Source organism: Drosophila grimshawi, unplaced genomic scaffold (genome assembly GCF_018153295.1).
Source record: "Drosophila grimshawi isolate 15287-2541.00 unplaced genomic scaffold, ASM1815329v1 contig_848, whole genome shotgun sequence".
Lineage (NCBI taxonomy): Eukaryota > Metazoa > Arthropoda > Insecta > Diptera > Drosophilidae > Drosophila > Drosophila grimshawi.
The window spans coordinates 11,847,521-11,865,639 of record NW_025063692.1 but is presented as its reverse complement, the minus strand read 5'-3'; the positions used below and the strand labels follow the sequence as shown (position 1 = coordinate 11,865,639).

General features: G+C 39.0%; 2 protein-coding genes across 2 annotated transcripts in view; one reads left to right on the top strand and one right to left on the bottom strand.

Annotated features, from left to right (window-relative positions):
• Positions 1 to 18,119, bottom strand: part of LOC6565972 (homeobox protein prospero) — a 60,057-nt gene that overhangs the window by 39,599 nt on the left and 2,339 nt on the right. The window contains exon 3 of the mRNA XM_032739069.1: positions 17,120 to 17,276. Coding sequence (XP_032594960.1) covers positions 17,120 to 17,276 — 157 coding nt within the window. The remainder of the gene's footprint in view (positions 1 to 17,119; positions 17,277 to 18,119) is intronic.
• On the top strand, positions 4,964 to 6,353 carry LOC6565971 (pupal cuticle protein 20). Its single transcript, XM_032739082.1, has 3 exons — positions 4,964 to 5,316; positions 5,853 to 6,056; positions 6,135 to 6,353. Exons 1-3 carry the CDS (start codon positions 4,997 to 4,999, stop codon positions 6,268 to 6,270), a joined length of 660 nt encoding a protein of 219 aa, XP_032594973.1. The 5' UTR covers positions 4,964 to 4,996; the 3' UTR covers positions 6,271 to 6,353.

The following is an 18,119-nucleotide window of genomic DNA, read 5'->3' as shown; positions in this document are numbered from 1 at the left end:
AGATAAATACATCTACTAACTTAAGCGCTCATCAGGAAATATGTTATCCTTCAATAAAAATAAATGGAATAGAAGCGCAAGAGTTTCCGCAAGCATACCACTTGATTAAGAACAATGTTGCCAGGAATCTCTGCCAAGTTTCAAATGCTCAAATGCAAATCCAGTGCTAAATTTAAAAAAAAAAAAAAGAAAAGGAGGAGGGAGAGGAGGAGGTGGTTTCCACTCTGGTTAAGAAGTGCATATCGAGTGAATTTTCATACGAATCACATACGTATATATGAATAGAGAATAGAATAGAATGGAAATGAGAAATTCGTGCGAGATGAGGACGCAAAAAAAAAAAACTGAAAACAGAAAAAAAGAAGAAGAAAAAGCTCCCCATGTACATACAGACATATATCGATGGGGCGGAGGAGACTCTCATTTAAATTAATGGCACATAACAATTTGATGCGCTGGCACACGACACAGCCAACTAAGGGGGATGGGTAGGGGTTGGGGGTGGGGGTGGGGTTGTGACAATGGTTAGACCTTCCTCCTACTTAGTTGGACAAGAAGTGGAAGCATACCAAAAAAAAAATTAGGCACGTAGCGTTTTTCTTCCTCTTCCTCGACTTGAACTTGTACTTTATTTTCTCTTCTTTTTTTTTTCAATTAAACAAATAGCTGAATTTGACGTTTTTGGCTGGAAGAAATGGAAGAAAAGAGGCATAAAGTTCAAAGGGAAATCATAAGAGGAAGTAACGAGCGAAGGACGCGTTCGCGATAACAGGACGCTGACAAGGACAACGTGTTTGGAGTACAGCAGCTACACTTTGAAAAATATATGCACATGTTCCAGCATTAGGCAAACTAACTACATTTCAAATTCAAACTTTCTTAAATCAATCATTAATATCATGTATTGATGTAGATAATGATTCCAAAGAGATTTCTAACAAAAATTGAGGCAGATTTTTCAGAGTGTACCTTTATAGCAAAACGCTTATCGAGTAAGTGATATATTGAGAGAGAGGGAGAGGGAGAGAGAGAACGCACTGGGCACAATTCTCCCTAGGGGGCAGGGGGGCAACATCAGACAGCGCGTAGCCCACTGTCAGCTGTTGACTGTTGTCTTGTTCTCCCTTGTTGCCCCCCCTCACAAAACTCAACCCCTATATCATTATTTCTTTGCTCACTGCTTTATGTTGTTTTTCTTATCAGTGCATCAGGGGCATTGACAATAACAGATGCAGCGTCCTTCTGCTGCCTAGGCAAATGTTTGTTTGCCCACCCAATTCAGTTTCCACGCCCACTTCCCACCCCTCACCCACTTCCACTTTGTACGCCCACTTTTTAAAGCGATTACACACATTTATGAGCATAAAAACATTTCTGCAATTCCTTCGGAGCATCTTCTGATTCAATTAGCCACAGGCCAATGCATTTAGCTACGGCATATCTCTCTCTCTATCTCTATCTCTTTCTCTATCTATCTCTCTCTCTCTTTATCTCTTTCTCTGGCAAGTTCAAATTGCAAAACATTTTATGAAAAAGTCATTTGGAATCGACTAACAAATATCCCTGTAGTCGACATAAAGGTGCTGTAAAAATTACAATTATAACTGAATTTGAATATGAACAACAAATTTGATCTTGGACAAGTTATCAACTAAAGAACTTTAAATGGATGGCACTTATGCTGTCTTCATTTATGAATGTAGCAGGACAAAACACTTTACTATTGATTTGATTTGAATTGCAGGATAGAAGAGGACCCCAACAAAGTTATCTTCAACGATGCATACAGCAATTATCCAGTTTACCGAGTTAAGCAAGTTAAGACTGTTTGCTTCAGCAGCTTCGCTTAAGTCTAATCACATTTAAGACAATTTGTATATCTGAGTGCCAGCTGTACATATAAAACAGTAGCATTCAAATAAAAAAAAATGACTTAAAACAGTCATCTTGGCCACATTCCCATACCGACTGCAGTCAACCCTGTTGACATCTAACTTTCACTTTAAATTCTCGAAAACCAACCGATTGTTGTGTTGTTAATAAGAATATATAGATATATATATATACATATACTTTGTGAAGTCGAAGAGATCTTCTTTGATGCGTTGCAAACTTCACAAAAGTAGGGTATAGAAAAGGGTTGCAATAAGAAAAATGACAGAAATGAACTCGAGCCGAAAAAGTTGTCTTATCTACAAAAAAAAAAAACGAAAAAAAAGGTAAAACGCTTATAAATAATTATATTTTATTAATCTCTCAAAGATTATGAAAGATGATGTATATTTTAGCATATTCGAGAAGAGATTCAGAAAGAACCCAAATATTTCACTTCACAATGAAGCACTAAAATTATAAATTCAAAGTGTTACACAAGTGGATTTAAGCGACTTCTACCAAAAAAGTTGCGCAACTTTTTCTTCTCCGTTTATCTTCTTCTGCTTTTTTTTTGTCATAGGTACAGTCAATGCCAAGTACCGAGCAGCGAGTACTGAGTACCGTTTAGCGGCTGCCAGTTACCAGTTGTAGCTTGCCAGCTGTCAGTGTCAAAAACAATGTGAATTACAAGTTCATTTGCGGCTGATGGCATTACATCCGCCTAAAGAGCTTAAGACAAAAATAAACTTTAGCTGCATAAATTATACAGCATGCACAGTATACCGTTAACTGTTAACCGTCTAAAAGGGCAGGTCAAACAACTGCACAGAGAACGTGAAGAGAACAACAACTGCAGCAGTCGGTTCAGTTAGTTCGTAATGAAACTTAATGATGCCCTATTAGCGAATATTGCTGTCCAGCAGATATCTAAGTGCACTCCACACGCCTCCACTCCCCCTCCACTCGACTCCACACTCCGTACTGTAATATGCATTTTGTGGCGCTACCGAAGCGCGAAGTTCAACGTTGCAATAAATGTACAACGTCGTGGGTGAGAGTGGTCGTAGTTTAGTGTTGCCTTTGTTTTTAAGTGCCATTCAAATACACGCAAAAAAAAAAATAATAAAATAAACAATAGATAGATAAATAGAGTGTTCAATAAAGACATATTAACGCATAAAAATATGAAGAAATATATGCAAATAGATAAGTTGTTAATAGATGCCAGTTAAGAAACATTTGCACAACATCATCATGCCCCACTCGTCATCCATTTAAATGGAGAACAAAAATGCGGCACGCGTTTCTATAATAGTCGATGGTCTGGGCTCTAAAAATACATTCACCAGATCCATTGTAATAATCATGGTGATCATTATAATGATCATCAAATTGATGATTTATGATTACAGCTCGCACTGAGTTGAGCTTCACTTTTCACGCATTATTATTTGATTAGTTGCTCATCATCATTAATTATGAGTATTAATTAATGAAGTTTGCTCTTCGCTCACCGATAGCTATTTTTAATACCAAACAACAACAGCAACAACAACAAGTTTGTTGTCATTATTATAATAATTGCGGATATGCGCGCGATATTCTTAACTATTTCATTGTTCAGCGAAGAGTACAAGAATTTATCGAGAGTGTAGGACAAAGGAGGCGAAGTTGCCCGAGGTGTACGCAGTAAAGTTCTATTTCTGGTTGCTGGTTACGGCTTATGGAAAATCCAGAGATTCGAATCTGTCTATCATGCAACTCGATCGAAATGATTGAGCAAAATTCATTCACATTAAGTTCAATCCCCTACTCTTTATGGGGTACATTGAAAAATACAATGCGTCTGGGTACATTTTTGGTATGAAGTAAGTTGAAATCGTAATTAAACAACAATTAATTTAAGCTAGCTTGTAAATAAAATATAAATAAATGGCAAGAGCAATGGTTAACATGTATATAGTTGACCGATTTTCTGTCGAATCATTCAGTATTAAATCATTAACTCAGTTTTAGCAGTGTTGAAGACACTTCGACTATTTGTGGCAAATATTGACATAAGCCTTTAGAACATTTCTTTAAAATTTACACTCAAAAAAAAGAAAAGAAGATACGAGAAGAGAAGAGAGAAGCAAGAGAAGTTGTTGAAGCTACCGTTTGGGACAGGTTGCTATAACTGCTGTGGTTGTTTGTCTTGTTATTGTTGCAACTGCTGATCGTCTCAAGTTGTTTACGCCGCAAGGCTCAAGCGGCGATTTGAGAGCCGCTTTGGTGTTGCCATATATTGTAATATATGGCCCTCAAGTGAGGGCACTTTGTTGTTGTAGTTGTTGCTGCCACTCGAACAAAGCGCGAGGCGAGCCGGAACTCGAAAGCTCTCCGGGTTTTGCTAATGATGGCACATGCTATAATTAGTTAAGCCATTGCTTTAGCGTTTTGGCCAAGTGCCCAAAAAACCAACAACAACAACAACAACAACAAAATGCGCCCACACACACCCTAGTTTATTTTGTTTTTTTGTTGTTTTTTTTTTTGTTGCTTTGAGACCAAGCCCAAGTAAAGTTCGAAATTAATTTAAAAAAAAGAAAAAAACGAAAACAAAAGCTAATATCAAAATTTGAAGAAAAAAATTGTGCTAAAAATTGCAAAAAGCGTTTTTGGTGCATGTAGCAGCCGCCTCGACAGCATTTGGATAATTAAAACACCAAGAAGATGGATGAAAAAAATAATAAACTCCAAAAAAAAAAAAAAAACTCAAAAAAAAAACGCGGCTTAAAGAATGAAGCTACAACAGCTGGGCCAAAAAAAAAAACACAAAAAACAATTAAAAAACTGAGCATGAAATGTGGCTAACAACCGCTAACAGCGAGACTATAAAAACCAAAGAGCCACACCGAAATCTCAAGCAGTCAGCGCTCAAGCGTTTCAGTCGAGAGTCGAGCCACAGTACAAATAAAAATACAAAAAAAAAGATACAAATACCAAGAGCGGCAACAAAAACCTATCTATAGCTGCTCAAGTGCGTCCTTTTTTTTCTAGTGTGCTCTTTTTTTCTTGTTGTTCAGTGTTCTGTGAGGTGTGTGTGTGTGTGCGTGTGTGTGTGTGTTGCAAGTGCTTCAAGATGTTGCTGCATCCCATTGTCCTGGCTGTGACCTGTGCGGTGTTGGCCAACGCCGTCGCTGCTGGTCGTCCGGCCCAACGCTATTTGCCCTCCAACCAATATCTGGCACCCCAGGCCAGCCAAATGCACTATCGCGGTGTAACTGGACAGCACTCTCATGCTCGAATTGGTGGTGGAGCTGGATTTGGCGGACATGCTGGGCATGCTGGACATGGTGGACATGGTGGACATGCTGGTGTACAGCATCGTCAGCAACAGCCACAGATACCCATCGTACGCAGCGACTATCAGAGCGATGCCAGCGGCAATTATAACTTTGGGTAAGACACACAAAACAAAATTCTTTTAAAAAAAAAACAATTAGATTCCTTTAAATTCCCTATCCTTTTAATCCTAAGATCTATTCCAAATTATACCTTGTATTGTTAGTGCCCAATCTATGTCAACTATTGCTCTCATTCAGCATTAAGTGTTTTATTGAATTGTTCTCATTGTTTATTGTTTCTGTTTCTGCATATAAATCTATCAGTTGCCTATTTCTAGTTCAATCCTATCGTTAAATTCTTTAAATAAGAAACAAGGTTTATGTTTTCTGGTCCCGTTCCCCGACCATTTTGCAACTCAGTAATTAAAATGTTTCTAGAATGTTTTTTATTATCTTCCATTTAATATAAATCATTGGAACCACTAATCCTGTTCAAGAATATTCCCGTTAATTAAAACTATTGAGAAATAGTTAAGAGTCCAGTTTAAAGTTAAAAAATATATATATATAGATATAGGAAATGATATGCTGAACAGTTGATAAGCCCCAAACTGAACCTCGATACTCAAAACTTTGCAAAATCACTTTCAGCTTTGAAACTGGCAATGGCATTCATCGGGATGAGACTGGCGAGTTCAATGGTGGCTGGCCACATGGTTCATTGGGCGTGCGTGGCTCCTACTCATATACGGGCGATGATGGCAAGCAGTATACGGTTAATTACAAGGCGGACAAGAACGGTTTCCATGCCGAGGGCGCACATTTGCCCACATCACCATCGCTGCCTTCTGCCGAGTAAGTGCTCTCTGGATCTAGTCCATCATTAGAGTAAAATCAAGCAAAATATTGTCTATTTTCTAATTTCTGTCGTAGTCATCATCAGTATCGAAGTGGATCATCATCGGGTGGTGGCGGTGCCGCCTATCATGGCTCTTCCGGTGGCTACGGTGCTCAGGCGCCCTCGTCCCGTTATTTACCGCCCAGCTATCGTCAACGCAGACACTACTAGAACACACCCAATTTGGCCAACGATCTGAACAATCACAATATAGTTAATTTTATTTGCCTAGTAAGATGTATTTTTGTGTTGTACGCCAATCAAATATATTCGATTTCTTTGATAATTGCGGCAAGTTCCATTTAGATATTATATATTTTTGTATTAAATGTAATAGGAAAATGTATGTATGAAGAGCAAAAACTTTAGATTTCTGGTTTTCCTCCCGTTTTTCTCTGTGTATTAATTGAACTTACTGACAGCATTGTTTAGCAGTATTTTCATCGGTTTTGGCAACGTCAGCAGCAAAAAGCCGCATACATTGTCTAGCCACGCCCCTTTGCTGTTCGATTTTCTTGAGTTTTGGCAACATTCCAAAGGCAAAACGTAAAACTGATTAATATGCAGTTAAGCAGTTAAAGCAAACACCAAAAATTCACAAAATTGGCATACAAGATTTTCCCACTTTTCTCCTCAAATCAAAACGAGCTAAAAAAAAAAACTTGTCGCACTTTTTGGCAACATTTTTGGCCACTTTTCCGAAGCATTAATCAAAAAACTGAAGCCATTTATAACCACATCGTCTTATACCCAACACCAAAGAATTCAACAGATTTCGTATGCAGAAAAGTGCGGAAAAACTTAAAGAGATATTTGGCAGCAAATGCAGCTAAATGGCAAAGTGGGTAAAACAAAAGCGATTTACGCAAAGAATGCTAGAGTCGACTTGTGGATGCCCTACATTCCAATGGATTCTCATAACATTAACTGAATACAAATGTTTTTCATTTATTATATATTATTCTTTAAAAAAGATTAAGAAAGAAATCAAGAAATGGAAATGAATGTCAATGGAAGAACCCCTAAAATATCCTGAGTTAGAAATGAAGAAACACTTGATTATTAATGCTGTTTGGCAGGTAATAATAATCTTGAGTCTACAGAGTCTGTCAGCCTGAGTGCTACCCTCTATTTTCTTTATAAATTTCCATAAATAAAAGAAGTGCAAAGTAAAATGAGAGACTGTCAAGCGTTTTTTAGCATTGTCTTCGAGAAAGTTTTTTGTCATAAGATTCATTCTTTTATTTTTTTTTCCTCTTTTATTTCTTGTTCTAGCTTAAGTTGGGGACACTTTATCGGTTTTTTTTTTCTCTTTCATTGTCTGTCTGTCTGTCTGTCTTCGTATTTCGTTCATGTTAAACGACGGTCGCATTAATTAAAATTACACAGCAGCGCTGGAGGGCGCACATTAGCGGGCGGGTGCATGCAATTTGTGGCAGGTTGGGGGCGAGTTGGGCTCTTCATAAATTAAAAGGGCGCTTATGAATTTTATGAATTATATTTGCCCATTAGAAGTGCAGACACTGGCTCCAAGCAGTTGCCCCAACTCCCCAAGCACTTCCTCATTTGCCTGGGCGCCTTGAAGTAGGCAACGTTTCTTATTGAATTTCGTTTGCAATGCACAATCACAATTTCACATGCATGCTGAACACAAGTTACACATGTACCCAACCCACCCAACCAATCCCACTTCCACCTCCCCCGCCAACCAGCAACACCACCAGCGCCACCTTCTATCAGTTTGCTGTCGCTGCACTCACTTAATTTTATGCCAAAACAATGACACGCCATAAATTTAAACGGATTTGCGTATCGCCTCGAGCAAAGCGCGTTTGCCAACCCTCAAAACGTCTTTAGATGAAGGGAATGGGCAGTGCAGTGCAGTGCCGCCTGCAGGGTTGACACTGTCGAAACACCATTAACACACACACACACACACACACACACACACGAACACACACACATAGACACACACACATAGACACACACACATAAAGCACACAAAACTTTAAACTTCTTTTTCGTTGGCCAGACGTATTTTGAAGTTTTTAGTGTCAAGTGTTCGGCAACACTCAACGAGAAATGCAACGTTTTACAACACCTTTTGAAACGGTTATTCTACAATGCTCTCAAATGTATGCAAGAAGTGTGCGTGTGTGTGTGTGTGTGTGTGCATTCAACATACAATTAAAACTACGAGTCAACGTTAACACAGCTGACCCACAATTTAATAATCATTTTATAGTGCTTCAAGATTCAGGACTACATTTATATTGTAGACTTTAAGTCTGTACGTTTTGATATCTTACGCAGTTTGGATAGATTTTTCATAAATAATGCATTGCATAGGCTATGAAATTAGAGTAAAACACATTCTTAAAATACTTCCTGTAAATAAGTATGAATGATGTTGCATAATGGAAATGAGAAATGGAAAACTGCACGTGCGACTTCCTTTTATTAGCTAGCTGGCGAAATAAATAAACTTATGAAACTGATGGCCAACTTAAAGCCCGGCCCCAAGACGTGCAAATAATTTGCCAACTTTTCGAGATGGCTGAGATGGGAATCGGTGGGGGTAGCAGATGGGGAAATGGAGCATTTGGCACGCCATTGCGTGCCTGTCAACTTTTGGCGGCTAAGCCGAGCATTGAGACGCCACCTAGCGGAGTGTCAGTCAACCTGAATGTTTATATACACGCACACACACGCACACACGCACATAAGCACCTGTCTGCGTATGTGTGTGTTTGTTGTATATGGGCTATAGTTTAATTTGTTATTGATATGCCAGTTGCACGCACAAAGCCTCGTTCCACGCACTCGTCTGCCAAATGCTGACTAACCCCCACCCTTACCCCAGATACACAGCACACATCTAACTCACTTACTATGTGTCCCTTTCTCTCTTTCACTCTCTCTCTCTCTCTCTCTCTCTCTCTCTCTCTCTCTCTCTCTGTGTGTGTGAGTCATAGTTGGAGCTTCTTGTTGTCCCGCTGGGCATCATTTTCATTAAAATTTTAATAGTCTTGTTACTAAATTTGTGAGCTTTGAGTTTGCGCTCGCTATTCTACTTACTATTATTTCTAGCTTATTTGGCTGGCTGCCTGTCTATCCGTCTATCCGTCTCTCTGTCTGTCTGTCTGTCTGTCTGTCTGTGTGTCTGTGCGGCAGACACGTAATATCCATAAGTTTTGCATAATAGTGTCCCCTATTTTCCATTTACTGCATAGAGCAACAAATACATTTAACGAGCGACTGTGTTGAATATTTCCTTATTTAATTTGACTATTCAAACGTTTACGAATACGAATGACAAAATGGAATGCAAAAAAAATGGTAGAACAGGCGCAAGTGGAATATTAATCACAAGATAATGTACTCCTAAATGGACAAACAGATATTCGTTTCAATTACTCTTCAATTAAAGAGTTATGCCAACAAATAGCTTCGCATTAAGTATAGCTAGAACTCTATTCAAGTCAAAGTTCAAGTCAAATGTAGAATTAAGATAACTCTGTTCTTGAATCCTAATCGGAATGAAAGTTATGACTAAAGTGTCTAAAGATTCAATCAACTTATACTATGAGCTCAGATAAACCAGTTTAAGCATTCACTTTCGGACTTGAGTGGAACTTCGATAAGCTTTCTTATTGGCGCTGATCGGCTTGTTTTAAGTAGCGTTTAGAATATTAAATTTAAAGCCCACATCGAATGCCCGAAGCGAATTGCTCGCTCAGCTGCAGCAATAAGTGGACACATATGCTATGAAAACCAAAGTGTAACCAAGTGATGAACGAATATCGAAGAAGCACCCAGACATCTCTGGCAAGAGGGGGCCGGATGAAGGTTGAGCTTGGGTAAAACACAAACAAGAAATTCCAATAAACTAATTTGCACACGAAGGCGAGAAACAGCCAAGGCAGACAGCATAAATGCAGGCGATGGAGGAACAGGGGGGGGTTGGCAGCAATAAGGGAATGAGAAATGGCACTGATGTCCTGGATGCACAGGACGATGGTGTTATGCGTTGGGGTTAAGGGGAGTCCTGTCGGAATATTTGTGTATGAATTTTAAGCAGCTGTAAAAAATGCAAAGCCAATAAAAGGGATAAAATTGAAAACAGCGCCAACAGGACGCCACACACATACACACACACACACACTCACACACACACACATGGGATGGGTTTGGGTTGCTGTAATTGTAACTGCTCTCGTGAAATATTTACAAAGTGTTCGCCTCGGATTTGGTATAATAAATTAGCGTCGCGTATCGTATTATTGACTGGATTTTGAATAATAACACACAAAGGACCCACAAGCACAACGCCATCGAGCCCAGCAGTCCTACAGTCCTGCCACGAGTCCTTGATTATATGTATGTATGTAGGAAGGTGCCAGCGGTTTGAAATCCACAACTGCAAATCGAGATGGTAACCCAAGAGCCAAGTGCCAAGTGCCAAAGAAATAAGGAGCAAATTCGCACTAGAGAGAGAGTGAGTGAGGAGATGGGGGAAGGGGTAGAGCTGTGTGTGTGTGTATGAGTGCATGTGGGGATGTTTCACACAACTCAGCACAATTGCGCACATAAATTTAGTGCGCCAAATAATACGGAAGACAAGTAAAACGCATATTTAAGTTGACTACAACTCTCACTCAAAGCCTTCCCTCTCTCTCTCTAACTCCCTCTCTCACTCTCTCTCCCTCTCTCACTCTCTCACTCTCTCTCGCTCCCTCTCTACCTACCTACCTCCCTACCTCTCATTTTCTCCCTTTTTGTTTGAGTTGGTTTAGGGAGAAGTTAAAGCGTAATGCGTACAGTGGCAACTGCACCAAAATGTGGCACAACCAAACGCATTACAACTAAAAATAAGTTTTAAATAAAAATTCGTGTTAAATTCATTATAGCCCAGCTGGTATTTGTCTGCTCAATTTGACAAAACGTTTACATTTTTATAGTTGATCGATAGTATATATTAATATGATTATATTCTATCTATCGGACATCGATGTGTATCGATATACGCGAAACGTGGGCCGCTATCGATAAAATTATATAAATTTGATCTGCTAATAATATTCGACAACTTATAATCCAAATTTGTGAAGTCTCCAGCTACTACGGACAAAGGAAGTTGGCTAAATCGACTTGGCTTTTAATGCTGATCAAGAATTTGTATACATTATGAGGTCGGAGTTGCTATCCTCTGTCTCGTACATACTTTTACACAACTTTTAAGTTTTAAACGGACTTTAAATGTTATTTGCAAAATTTCCATGTTCAATTGCAATTTTTGGCATACGCAAAATATGAATTAAATTGCCAAATCAACGAAAGCAGAACTTTAAATTAATCAATTTTATTCAATTGAAACTTCATAATTTGCTCATTTAATGCATTGAGTGGAGCTTTAAGCATAAGCTTCTTATTAAGTATATTTCAATCAAAAACTAAGCAGAGCTGTCCCAAAAACATTCAAGCCCGGAGTAGTGCTTTGGTGCCACTGTGCGCAGCAGCGCACAGTGCAGCTACAAAACTTGCAAAAACTTGCAAACTTTTGCTTTTTGCGTCGTTGTTTTTTAGTATGTGTATGTGTATGTGTATGTATATATATGTGTACATGTATATTTTTGTGTGTGTGTGTGTGTGTGTGTGTGTGTATGTATATGTACATACATATGTATGTAGTACATTTTTTGTATTCTTTTTTTTATTTTGTTGAACAACTTGAGATTTACACAAAATACATGGCCACACACACACACACACACACACACACACACACTCCAACACACTGCGATTATAAGGACCCACACACACATGTATAAACACACACACACACACACGGCTGCACACTCATTTGAATGTATTACAACAAGTTGGACGTACAAAATTCCAGCACAAAAGGACGCAGAACGAACGATGTTGCCGACATGAATTATTTAGAACGCCAAGCGAAATTACTGTGAATGAGGGAGGGCTGGAGGATGGGGAGGGGGCACGTTGGTTTGACTGCACACATCGAGGTGTGCGAGTGTGTGTGCGAGTGTGTGTGTGTTGGAGGGAACTGTTTGATTAAATTTGTAGCCACTTGTAGCGAGTGGCAAGTGGCGGTTTGGTGGGGTTGAGCAAAGAACTCCATTCGGGGCAACGACAACTTTTTCGGCATGCCGTCGTGAAATTAACTCATTTGATGGCCCATTATATTTAACTAGGTCTAAACTAAGGTCTAAGCCAAGTAGCAAGCAGCGTGCCACAAGTGGGGGGTGGTTGATGCTGGAGGGTTGCGATTGTGCTAACTAATTTCGCACAGTGCAGTGGGTCAAATGAAGGCATCATATCTCAGCGATTGTCTCTCGCACTGACAGCGCAATTCTCGTTATGAGCCCCAACAATATTTCACACGCACACAAAATGGCTTCGGATCTGAGGAGTTCGGGGGTTGGTGGGGTGTTGGGGTGTGTCGGCACGCAATACAACTCAACGCAATCAACAATTGTTGCATGAATAAGCTGGCTGCGTATTTGGACTGATTGTTTCGGGGCTAATGATTGCCGGCACACAGATCACTGCACAATTTTTGTGGTGCGTGGGGCAAGACACAGGTCGAGCGTGGTTCAACATCATCGGGGCATCATTCAAAATGATGCCATCAAAAGTAATGAGTGGGTGGTTGGTTAGTTGGCTGCTTGGTGTGCTGCTGAAAGCACATTAAATGATGATGGAAATTACAAAGCGAACAATGAGTCGATGTCGACAATTGAGAAATGCAAGAGGGGGGAAAAAACGAGGGGAACCGAAAGAGATACAAATTGTGTTCCATCTTTCATTAAGAAGATAAAGTTAAAAAACTTCATTGAGCTGTTAGAGAGGAAGCTGCGCTAAGATAATTGAAATATTTATCGAATATTTTGACTAAGCCCTCAAATCAGCTGTAGGCTAAATTCTCAGCAACAACATCTATAAAGTATCTATGCACAATTTTCCCCAAAACTAGGAATGATCTTTTCTTTTCTCTTACATTCATCAAATGACAGAGTAGCAAATTCCAAAATAGAACAAATTCGAGGCAGAAATTTTAGAGAGGAAGAAGTTACCAAAGAATAAAACAGAGAAATGTCCATTAATTTTGGGTAGCCTCTACAAGGGCCGCAGACTTTTCAGTAGCCGCCCCCCTTAATAAAAACAAATTTGGCATAAATCTGAAAATTTGGTTTACAAATGCAATTTGCACAAAAATTGTATTGAACAGTTGCATTGAACCCGGATCCACAAAATTTCATTTAAAATAATTGCATTTACCCTCAACTGGGCGTTGAGGCACAAACAAAACCTGAAATTCTCAAAACCAGGCAGATTGCCTGCCTCCTCCTAATAAGAATTTGAGGCCCACAAAAGCGCAAGGCGGAAAATCCCAAAAGAAAAACTTTATTATAATAAACAATTTACGACGCAAAAGCGATATTGCTTCCTGCAACATTCGCTGGGGAGAACAAAAGATACAACAAAAAACAAAAGCAAAAAAGGGGTAAGCAGTTGGGAGGTAAATATACAACACATACGATATATACACATATATACATATATATATATATATACTATATACTATATAGTATTTCTTGGTGTGCCAACTTTGTGTTCTTGTTGTTGAATAGCTTGTTTGTTTATGATGCGATTGCCATGCAATTTGCGAGATTTGTTGAACAACTTGTTTCGCTAGATGTATGCCAAAAATGTTTGTAATTTATGGCCTCTTGCAGTGACAACTTAATTCAACTCAATTGAATGTATGCGAACTAAATGAGCGCAAATTTAATTAGATAGAACAAAGATGTGCAATTCTATATAAAGAGCTACACAAAATATCTAACATAATCTAATAATAAGCTAATATTTATGTAAATCTTTAAAAGATGAAGTAATAAAGATATCACTATCTGTTTTAAGTTGAATTCTAATTTCGAGCTGACTTTATTTCTTCAAATTCTAGCCTTATATGGCCAACAATGTTCACTTATCATTATAACCCATGCAAGAGTTTGCTTTTACAAGATGTCAATTTTTACTCATCTTTATCAGGTTTGCAAGTGGTCGTTCCTACTAGGCATGTTTAAACATTGTTGGAAATAACTGTATTTGCCTATGTACACCGCAGCATGTCTTGCATTCCCGTTTTGTAGTCTTAATCTGCTGTTGCCTGCGAGCAACGGTAATTGTAAGTTCCTTATGATGAAGACCTTCTTCGATGCTATGTTTAAGCTATTTTCATGAAGTAAAAGTCAGTCGCTTTTGGTCGCTTGAATCGCGTAGTAAAAGTCGCATGAAGCGGACATATATTCTGTATTAAATACTAAGCTCTGAATAAATATAAACCCCAAGTTATAATAAACATGTTTCTTGGAATAGTGTTCACTCTTGAACACTATCTAACATCTACGATACACTTAGAAGCAATCCTAGCTTAAAGAAGGAGAAGTTCCCAAATCCCTAGCAACACCCTTGCCACGCATTAAGCACTTCTAACTTTCAGAGTACGCGGTACAAAATTCATGAAAGTAGTTTTAAAACAATGTTTACAGCTACTTATTTGACCTACTTAAGGATAGATTAATGAATGCTTGAATGCTTGAATGCTTGAGCTACTTATGATTACATGATGTAGTTGCCGGAAAAGAGATTCAAATTTCAAACAGATTTACATTTTTCATAGCATACTTTTCAGGGGTGCTGGGATATAACTTTCCACGGAATTTCTTATATGGCTAACTACTTAAGCTGCCAACAAAAATTGCAATGCGATTTTTCATTGGCTTCGCATTATTTTCGCTGAGTACTTTTTCGCTGGCTCGCTGGGAAATCAAATTGACAGGGACAGGCCACAAGTGGCCAAAAGATGGGCGGGGCTGAGAGGTGAAAAGTTTCGCAGACACGTCTGCCATGATTAGTGGGTGGCAGGTTGAAAAAGACAGGTGCGACTCCAGTTGAGGCATGTCATGTCACCGAACAGCGGCGAGAACATAAATCTAAGCGAAAACCAAAAAAAAAAATCGACTTTGGGAGTTGGGAATTCAAAGCAACGACACTGGCAGAAAAACGTTGTTCCTATTTCAGGTACAAACCGAATAGAATTTCGAACAAACTTATTAAACTGAAAAGAGAATAAATATTCTTGCATCAAGTACAAAATAAGAGCTTAAATTCTTAATAGAAGTTAATTCTTAGTTTAAGAAGAGCTACAATAAAATATCTTCAAGTAATCAATTTATTAATTCTATAAATATTTGTAAAAGATACGCAATGATACGAAATGGAGACAATTCTACTTAACTTATGCCGAATCAATTTATTTATTATTTTATTTCATTTTATTTAATTTTTACAATTTTGAGCTTTGGTTTTTTCGAGTGTGTGATAAGATAGACCCGTCAAAATCTGAGAACATTGCCAGCTTGTGTGAAATTGAAGAAGAAAACAAAATTTTTATTTATTTATGAGGCGAAACACAAAACCCCAAAAGGTGCAAAATGTTGCAAACAATGCGCTCACAAAGGAGGCATGGAAAATACTATCACAAATTGGGGGTAAGTGGCAGGGGCAGGGGCAGGGGCAGCGGCAGTGGCAGTGGCAGAGGTGTGAGTTGTATTGCCATGCAGCTTATCGAGCCGGACAGCTGACAGTTGTAGTTGTAGTTTGCCACGAGACAACATTTTCAAGTGCTTTTCCGACCGCAGCGCACTTGAGAAACATTCCTCTGATAAATGGTGCCCTGTCATTCCAGTGGCGGGGGGTAAGTTGAGGCGTAGGCACGCAACGGTAGATGACTGGAGCGGGCGGAGGAGGGTGGTGCACCTTCAACGTCAGCTTAAGCGTTAAAAATGGAATTACATTAACGTAAAACATGCCACGCTGAATTCCATTTCTCCCGGACTCCATACACATTATGCCCCAGGCTAATTGAGAGTGCCAACTTGTTGGGTGCCTTTCATTCAACGTTCACATTTATAACTCAATCGAATTTGAGTGGCTTTTTGCTGAGTGTTTAACCTTTGAAAATTACTCAGTCTAACTTTCTAGATCAAATATAAAAATGCCCATTCAAAGTTGAGCTCAACAAAAATATATATTTGAAAATATGACAATTTATTATTGTTTTGTCAAAACTTGTGCTCGATTTGCAGTCACAATTAATTGTTGAAAATCGTTGCTTAATATTGATTTTGAATCAAAGTTCTAGTCAGATAATTGCCAGCTCTCTTTTAATGCCCAAACTAGAAGTTAACCTGATTATCAGCTGTGTCACTCCCCGTCCCCCGTTCCCCGTTCCCTATCCATCACTCCCCAACTGCTCAATCGCAATCTATTTCCATTTACCATGCTCCATGCTGTATTGGCAGACACCACAGAATGGCCGCCAGGACCACTTGAGGGGCCAAATCAAATTCGACGCTCAATTAAAATTCAATTTGTTGCGCACCATTAATTAGATTCCTTCATTCCCGCAAGCACCTGCCACCCACCGCCCACCTCCGACCCCCGAGTTGAACTTTGGCCAAAGGAATGTCAGACAGACGCCACCTGCGACAACAAACCCAAAAAACGTAAGCGACAACCCCCCTCAAATTCAACTTAATGCAATTTCTCTCAGTAATGCAGTCTGATAAAGAGAGGAGGCAAGTGTGGAGGACCTTTCTAATTATGTGCGCGAGGTGGGCGGGTGGGTTTGAGGATTTCAGGTTCTTCGACACTTCAATTAGGTGTAATCTATGCGCATAAATTGCCGTTGCTTAGATGGATTGCCGTAGCATGCAACATGTGGCAGCCGTGGCCAACTATGCTCCGGACACGCATCAATTATGCAGCCCTGCGGTGCTTAATTGCTCAACCACCCCCCCACCAACACCAAACACCTTCTAATCCAAACTCAAACGGTCAATGGCTTCCATTTCATTTCATTTTATTTTATTTTATTTTTTTATTTATTTATTTTTTATTTTTATTTTTTTACTGCTGCACTCACCTGCTTCTGCAATGTGTTGGAGAGCTCCTCGAGGCACTCCTTGCGCTCGAAACGCTCGAACTTAAAGCTATTCGAACGATAGAGCTCATTGTCCTCCCGTCGACGATTGCGGCAAAGGCGACGCGTAATAATATTGCCGCTGCCACTCAAACGAGGGCTGTCCAGATATGACAGAGAGAGGGAGATGAAGTGGGAGAGAGGATTTAGTTTGCTTTTAGTTATTGTGATGATAGAGTAGAGGTTAATGAAATTACAAGTGTTTCTCTTTCTCATGTTTCATTTCGTCTGCACTTTGTCTTATTGGGTCTTGGCTGGACTAGAACGTGGGGTTAGTTTCTGTTAACTTCAACTTACCCCATACTTATACCAACGAAAAATCTGCAGAACTTTCTAAAAAGATTTGACAGTTTAAAATCAGTTTAAATAGTTGTGTGGACTGCATTCAAACTAATCTCAGAATTGTTCATTTTTGTTGCTGAGATTACGTCTTATTTTAAGTAAAAGAAACTAGTTTTCAGACTCTCAATATAACCTAACTTCAAGAAATACATTCATTTTCAGCACTTTTGATATATCAGCTGATTTAAATTAAGACAACGATTTCTTTACTGTATCTGGCAAAAAAAACCTTTAAAAAAAACGTAAAAATTTAAGATATAACATTAAAGATAATTATATTCTACATTTGATGTCCAGAAAACCTATATCTCGATTCAATTTTATTCCATCCGTAATGGCCACATAACTGTAACCTTAATCTAGATATACAATTTGAGCACATCCCCAAAGTTTCGGCGCCCTGTCATTAACATTATGATTATCATATGCCCAAAGTCGAAAGTTTTGTTTGATATTTTTTTGAGTTTTTTTTTTTTTTAGTTAGCCCAATGTGCCACATCATTAACTTTGCGTTTGGCTGCTTGTTGTCAGCAATTGCCCCTTGCCGGCTTGTCAGCGACACCCACCTGGCAAGAAGCTCGTTAGCTGGCGCTTCATTAAA

Bases quoted from the DNA above. Each gene is read 5' to 3' on its own strand.
- LOC6565971 (XM_032739082.1), top strand. From the start codon at position 4,997: ATGTTGCTGCATCCCATTGTCCTGGCTGTGACCTGTGCGGTGTTGGCC. The intron at 5,317-5,852 runs GTAAGACACACA...AATCACTTTCAG, and splicing joins AGCGGCAATTATAACTTTGG to CTTTGAAACTGGCAATGGCA. The intron at 6,057-6,134 runs GTAAGTGCTCTC...TTTCTGTCGTAG, and splicing joins CCATCGCTGCCTTCTGCCGA to TCATCATCAGTATCGAAGTG.